The sequence below is a fragment of the Rattus rattus genome, chromosome 4, assembly GCF_011064425.1.
Source record: "Rattus rattus isolate New Zealand chromosome 4, Rrattus_CSIRO_v1, whole genome shotgun sequence".
Classification (NCBI taxonomy): domain Eukaryota; kingdom Metazoa; phylum Chordata; class Mammalia; order Rodentia; family Muridae; genus Rattus; species Rattus rattus.
The window spans coordinates 82,278,163-82,285,517 of record NC_046157.1 but is presented as its reverse complement, the minus strand read 5'-3'; the positions used below and the strand labels follow the sequence as shown (position 1 = coordinate 82,285,517).

The window sequence follows — 7,355 nt, the reverse complement described above, 5'->3', positions numbered from 1 at the left end:
TGGTGTGGAAGTTAGAGGACAACTTATGGGAGTCGCTTTCTTTTCTTCCACCATGTGGGTCCCAGGGACCATACTCAGACTGTCAGACTTAGTGCCGGGATCGTTTACCCTGAGACACTGAATCGGTCGGAAACTACATTTCCGCTCAGCTCCCTGATGCTGCTGCTGCTGCTGCTGCTGCTGCTACTGCAGCAGATCTGCGGAATTCGTTGAAGTAGACTAGGTTCTAAGCCACGTTTCCCGACAGACTAACAATGAGATCTTTGCAGCTACTACTGTGCTTCCATCTGCAAAGTAAAGCCCAACTCAAGTCCATTCCTAGAACCCACTTGAGGGGAAGAGTGACCCAACTACGTACGCAGTTATTACCACATTCCCTAGAGCATTGAAATAGGACGCATACGCGAACGCATAACTTTTGGCGACTAGTTCTTTCTTGGGTGGCTAGAGTCGCAACAGGGCCCATTGATGGGGAAGAGGGCACCCTCCCAGAAAGTTCTCTCCACCCTCTTGGTCAGAAGGGACCCGAGGGCCCGGAAGCCTGCGGGCCGGAGCCCAGCGGACCAATGGGGCTCCGGGGAGGGAGGGAGGGTATAGCGCCCGCCAGCCCTTTCCGTCTGCGGTCCCGCCCCTTAGAACGTTGTGACGTCGGAGCATTCCACGGTTGCTACATCGTCGCGAGGGGCGGGGCGCCTGTCAGGGAAGCGGTGCGCGCGGGTGGCGGGCGGGCTGGGGCTTCTCCGCACAGTGCCAGCGCCAGCGCCAGACCCGCCCGCACCCCGCGCTCTCCCTCACACGCGTCGCTTCTCCTAGGACTCGCTAGCCCGCACTCCTGCTCTCACCCGTGAACCATCGCAGGATGGAGCTGCTGTGTTGCGAGGGCACCCGGCACGCGCCCCGGGCCGGGCCCGACCCGCGGCTACTGGGGGACCAGCGTGTCCTGCAGAGTTTGCTCCGCTTGGAGGAGCGCTACGTGCCGCGAGCCTCCTACTTCCAGTGCGTGCAAAAGGAGATCAAGCCGCACATGCGGAAGATGCTGGCGTACTGGATGCTGGAGGTAAGGCCCGGACGGGTCCCCTCTCCTCACCCCACCCCCACCCCCGGCTCTGGGCAAATTGAACTTTCCCTGTTCGTGCTTCCCGATCCCGACCACAATCTGCAAGATGCTTTGGCGGCCCAGACTACAGGGGCCTGGCCTTTTCACACAAGCACCCTAACCAGCTGCCTGCGTTCTGTCCCTTTCCTTTCCCCAACCCTGATCGGCTTCTTCTGTGACTGCCAGTCACTTGGCACTGTAACTAAGCTTCACTTTGGGACGGGAAAGCGGGCTAAGGGCTACTTTTTCCCCAGTGGCTTTTCTCGGTGTCTCCTGCTTCCTTCCTCACCCCGTGCTCTCTGGAGAGCGCGTTTGGAAAACCTTGGACTCGGCCGCCTTCGCCCCAGAACTGGTTCCTGTGTCTGTCGCGGGGTTCTGTCGGGGGGGAAACTGGTGGGTGGGGGTGGCGCGGGCTCGGTTCCGGTCCACAGGGAAATGAAAAGTGCGGGAGACCGCGGCAGGAGTTCCGTCCCTTCCCCCTGGGAGTGTGTGTGCAGTGGGTGGCGGTAATGAGGGTAAGGTCCCAATTCTCTCTAGGTGACCCTTCCGTCCCCCTTCCGCTCGCCGTGGGGGAGGGGAGTCTGGAATCTTTCGTGAGCATGGGCTTCTCTGTTTTACACCCCCTACTCCGGGGTGGGGAGGAGATCATGCAGAGGAAGTGGGGGGGGTCACCTTGGGGAGGGCACATCCTCCTCGGTTATTGATACTTGTCGTTCTAAGTTTATCCCTTCTCGGTTTATTTTTTGCTCCACATTCCACTCTCCCTCCGCGGCCCCCCCACCCCCCGCCGCCCATGCTGCCGTGTTTCACTTGGTCCTTCCCTAGCAGTGACTCGTGCGCCCTCCCTCAGGTGTGTGAGGAGCAGCGCTGCGAGGAGGATGTCTTCCCTCTGGCTATGAACTACCTGGATCGCTACCTGTCCTGCGTCCCCACCCGAAAGGCGCAACTGCAGCTTCTAGGTACCGTCTGCCTGTTGCTGGCCTCCAAGCTGCGCGAAACCACGCCCCTGACTATTGAGAAGCTCTGCATCTATACGGACCAAGCTGTGGCTCCCTGGCAGTTGCGGGTGCGTGCGGAATCCCCCCCCCAAAAAACAAACAAACAAAAAACCAAACATACTATCACCATATGTACTAGTAAAAGAAACACCAAGCTCACCCCCTCACTCACCAACCCTCCCTTCGCTCCTGTCTGGTATTTTGGAAAAGAACTAGGGTGGGACAAAGGCCGCGTAGTGTAGTAGTCATGCTTCAGCTGCAAGCTTAAAACTAAATGAACCCCTTTCCTCTGACTGCAGTGGAGTTCCAATCCTAACTCGTTCCCCCCCCAGATAGCAACAAGTCCAATTGCGGGTCTATACAGCAGTACTTTGCCTCTGGGTTTACACAGCCACCCTGAGTTATTTATTGGCAACAGCAGGGTATGTCTGCACACCCCCACCGGAGTGGAATGTGCTTCACGTGGGGGAGGGGGCTGCCTTGCAGGAGTCTTTATCCCCGTGTGGACTTTGTGATGGAAAAGCCTCCCGGAGCTGATTAAAGCCAGGCCCTGATTGCTGGAAGGAAGCACCGAGGTGTTTTCATCCTTTTGCCTCCTATCCCCAAAGACACAGCCCCTTCCTAACCCTCCCTTTCTTGTCTTCCTTCTGAAAAACTGGAGCAGCTGCTCTGGGCCGGTGGAAGAGTTTCTCCCTTTGCTGCTCAGCCAAAGGCCAGAGCTGAGACAGACAGGGAGCTGAGCTGCAGCTGCTTCCGATGTGATAATGATGCTGGTCCCCTTGGCCCTCCCACTCAGACCAAGGGCTTTCATAACCCTGTGGGGAGCTGCTGTCACTCCTGTGGTTTGGGAAGTGGCTCCTTGGGGCCTCTTGCTGGGAACTTGGGCTGGGCTCCTCCAGGCGGGGCAAAAATCGGTTGGGTTCTGCCCTGCCCCGGAGGAGTCTAGGGAGGAGGTGGGAGATCTGCTTGAATCTGGAAGAGAGCATGAACGTCCTCTCCCACAGGGTCTGGGGGAGAGGGTGGGTGAGCTGGCACCTCCCTCCACCTTGTTCTGTGGCTGGCCAGGCCTTCTCTGACCCTGAGAGGAGTCTCTGGGCCCCATCTCCTAGGGAGGAGGGCAGCAGGCAGACTACTGTGATTGGCTGGCTGGGAAGCTAGGGTACTGGGGCCCCTGACTGCTGTGAGTCGGGGAACTGGATTCCTCTTCCTGTCAAGCAACTCTCACGGATGGGAGGCCTGAGTTGGGAATCCGGGAGGCCCCACAGTTCTTTGTGATGAATCTAGTAGTTTCCAGAGCCAGGGAGCAAGATGTTTTTTGAGGGATTGAGGCTGGGAGGTAGGAGACTTTACTCTTTGTGAAGAGATTAGGGTGGTCTACATGACTGTGTGTGAGGGGAGTTTTTCAGAATAGGCAAGCCCTTCTGCTCAAGGCCCTGAGCTGTGAGTGGCCTGCGGTCAGAGTTGTGAGGGACTCCAAGAACTCCAGCAGTCTCAATCCGCACAGCGGAGCAGAGGCCCCAGAAAGGAGGGGAAAATTCCGACCAGAGCGCCTTGAAACCAGGGATGAGTTACATGCAGCCAGCTCCTATGTTCTTGGAGTAGGGCTGCGATTTTCATGTCTGGAGATGGGGGAGGGTGTCCACTTAGCCTCAGTGAGGACCACGCATAGTCTCCATTGCCTTTTGGGTGCTGCTCCCTCAGAGGCTGGATGCTAGCAGAGCCCTGGGTGCAAAATTCAGGCTTCCTTGCCTTACTTCTGGCTCTAGTCCAGGTTGTTTCTGTGGGGTCCTGTAAGACTCCTGGGGCTGACACCTAGGTCATCAGACAAAGAGAGGGACAGCTGTTGCTGGGGGGCCTGGAAGAGGTTGGGTGGGGCTGTCATTTTTACCTCAGTGAGGAGTCAAACCCATGAGTTCCTTCCTGAAATAAAACAATGAAGAAATCCTCCTGTGTGCAACTCGGAAGTGCAACTCAGGCCAGGTCTAGGAACTTCAGATGAGTAGACAGGGGTTGGGGCTCCTCGCCTCCTCCTCCTCCTCCTCGGACCTCTCCATGGTTATGTAGGGTTCTCAGGGGTCATCTGGATTCATCCTGTTTGGCTTGGACTCCCTCGTCTTGAGACAGGACCCACCCATGATGTCCCACAAAGGGGGTGTGGGTTGGGTTGGGCCACCTCCCCTTTGAGGAACCTTAGGAGTGGCCTCATGCTCGTTCTGTTTAAGAGACCTGGCTGCGATGCAGGGTTGGAAGAGATTTCCGAAGCCTGTGGAATTTAGAGTTGGTCTGTTTCAACCCACGCCAGCCTCAAATTCATGGGAGGATTAAGAGGGATAGATAACCCATGTCATCCTAGCACCTAGTAACATCAATGGATGCTGATGTTTGCCCCCAGATCTTCCCTGCCCCGAACTCATTCCGCAGCACCAGCCCCTGAAGCCAGAGGCGGAACTGTGAGCCTGTCAAATTCTCTTGCCCCTTTGCCAGTCACTGACTCCATGTTCGTTCTCTCTCCCCCAGGAATGGGAGGTACTGGTCCTGGGGAAGCTCAAGTGGGACCTGGCTGCTGTGATTGCGCACGACTTCCTGGCCCTGATTCTGCACCGCCTCTCTCTGCCCAGTGACCGGCAGGCACTGGTCAAAAAGCATGCTCAGACCTTTTTGGCCCTCTGTGCCACAGGTAAGAGCCAACCTGGGGAACTTGTGGTTTTGTTTGGAAGGATAGGTAGTAGCCGGGAGATTGCTTCAATGCTCAGAGCTGTGTACGGTGATAATAGTAAGAGGTTACTTGCCTAAGGTCTTCATACCAGGGTTTTAGATAGTCTGTAGTTCCTGACCAGGCGCAACTTGGGTAGATGGAAAGTTTGCTCACATCTCAGAGAAGGTTGGGCTGGGGTAGTGGTTCCGTGATAGTGTGCATGTCTCAGTCAAATTGCCAGCACCACACGCACACTGAACACTCTCCTCCCTAGGATCTGCCATTTCCCCTTGGCTCTGTCACCCCGTCCACCCCTGGGGATTCCCAGTCCGCTGTATTCATGCAGCCTGGCGTGTAGTAAGGTGTGGTAGGATGTGTAAGATGCCTCTCTTCTCATGGTTCCCTCTCTTTTACAAGATTACACCTTTGCGATGTACCCTCCATCCATGATCGCCACAGGCAGCATTGGGGCTGCAGTGCTAGGCCTGGGTGCCTGCTCTATGTCCGCAGATGAGCTCACAGAGCTGCTGGCGGGAATCACAGGCACCGAAGTGGTAAGTCTCAGGCCCCCACTCACAAAAACAGTGCTATTCCCCTGAATCCCCAGCAGAGGGCAGCATCCATCTCCCAACTCCGATTGTATGCCCTTGCCGGCTTCTCTGGCCTTTTATCTCTTGCTCCAGTCTGGAGAGGAGTGGGTGGGGTGACGGACACTTGCATGTAGATGCCCCCCTCTTGGCAAGTGCTGTGCCGCGGCCAGGGGTGGGGGACTTGGTGTCAGATGCAGGGTTGCTCTCACACCCTTGCCACATCCTCTTGCCAGTTTCTGAGAACTAAAGGCCTGATTCCTGGGCTGGGCTGTGGCCTAACCTCCCCAGACTTCATGGTGTGCAGGGGGAGGCCATTCCCTTCTACCTGCCTGTTGTCTGTGCTGTGGCCAAGAGTCCCATCAATGGATGATGACCTTGTTTTTTTCTTCCTAGGACTGCCTGCGTGCCTGCCAGGAGCAGATCGAAGCTGCCCTCAGGGAGAGCCTCAGGGAAGCTGCTCAGACAGCCCCCAGCCCCGTGCCCAAAGCCCCCCGGGGCTCTAGCAGCCAGGGGCCCAGTCAGACCAGCACTCCCACAGATGTCACAGCCATCCACCTGTAGCTTGGGACAGGCCCCCTCAGGTGGCCACCACGCAGAGGAGGGGCCCCTGCCACCCCCTCCCTGCCTCTAGGAACAATTCATGCCATATCTGAAGCCCGAGGGGGGCTCTTTTTCCCCTCACAAAGCCCAAGGGGCCAGGTCCTGCCTATCCCCACAGTGTGCACTAAGGGGCTGCTTGGTCATGAGGGTGTCGACATGGCCAGTCAGTTCCTCTTCCTTCCCACTCAACCAGCTTGGCTGTCCTGGGCCATGATGGTCAGAGAGATACAAACAGGTAGAACCCACACACCAGCATTTCCTTTGAGTCCCTCCTCTGTCTGGGGCGCCGATCCTTTCAGTTGCCAAAACTGCCCCAGTACCTTCCAAAGGTGTTGTTGCCCCTCGCAGGGTCACTGCATTTGGATCTGGGTCCTTCAGAAATCCCGATAGACGCCTATGAGGAGCCAACCTAGATGGCCGCTGTGTAATCCCTACTCCAGCTGCTCTTAGCAGGAACAGCCTAGGCCTTGGCTAGAAGAGCGAGCGCCCGTAAACTGTTGCTTTGCTTCCTGCTATGCTTCTGTGGTTGAGGGTCTTGAGGGTGCTGATGGTCATTTTAATTTATTGCTTTGAATACAACTGTAAGAGGGTACAGTGAGGCCCGTACCCCACAAGTGGTGGTAACCCTGGCGGTTGCTGTTTCCCTCCCCTCTGCTACCGCTTTGTGGCCCAGGAGCTGCTACAGCCTGGGAGGGGGTCCTGCCTTCCTCTCCGTAGCCCTCCAGCTCATCTTCAGCGGGGAGGGTTTAGTAGGGATGGATGCCGTGGAGGTGACTGGGCTATCCGGAGAGAGGGCGAGCCCCATGGACACAGGTCTTTCCTCAGGCCACAAGGTTTGGGCTGGTGGCCCATTTCTATCATGCTGCCTTAATAAAGATTTCAGAATAAAGCTGGCTCTTGTGATCCCTGGGGTTGTAGAGCTGGGAGGCACAAATGAGAGGTCTCAGGCAGAGTAAGTACCTTTCCTGGGGAGGGTCAGGAGGGAACTGCATAGGCTGCTTTACCTGGACACACACAGATTACAGAGCTGAGGAGTGGCCACCGTAACCCAGAGGGCTCATGGGAAACGGATGCAGTTTTATGTAAAACCATACAAATTGCTATACTCCAGAATGGTGGCAAACTTCCCTGGCACACTCAGGGCAGAGGGAGAAGTTCTGGGCTAACCTACGCTCCACGGCAAAATCCTGCTCCAAATAAAACCAAACCCTGGAGGACCAGATGGGTGGCTCGGCAGCTGAGAGCACTGGCTACTCCTGAGAACCTGGATTTAATTCTCAGCATTTAACTGCAACCATTTTTAACTCCAGCCTTGGGATGTGATGCTGTGCAGGCACAATGCTCAGAATGCATTAAAACCGGATGAATGGGGTTAG

General features: G+C 56.5%; 2 protein-coding genes across 2 annotated transcripts; both read left to right on the top strand.

Annotated features, from left to right (window-relative positions):
• Nucleotides 1-667: 667 nt before the first annotated feature.
• Nucleotides 668-6,868, top strand: LOC116899082 (G1/S-specific cyclin-D3). Its single transcript, XM_032900582.1, has 4 exons — nt 668-1,057; nt 1,947-2,162; nt 4,612-4,771; nt 5,207-6,868. Exons 1-4 carry the CDS (start codon nt 860-862, stop codon nt 5,386-5,388), a joined length of 756 nt encoding a protein of 251 aa, XP_032756473.1. The 5' UTR covers nt 668-859; the 3' UTR covers nt 5,389-6,868.
• LOC116898403 (G1/S-specific cyclin-D3-like) lies at nt 5,431-6,868 on the top strand. The gene is made up of 2 exons (XM_032899690.1): nt 5,431-5,487; nt 5,773-6,868. The coding sequence occupies exons 1-2, from the start codon at nt 5,431-5,433 to the stop codon at nt 5,938-5,940; spliced, it is 225 nt and encodes a 74-aa protein (XP_032755581.1). The 3' UTR covers nt 5,941-6,868.
• Nucleotides 6,869-7,355: the final 487 nt, after the last annotated feature.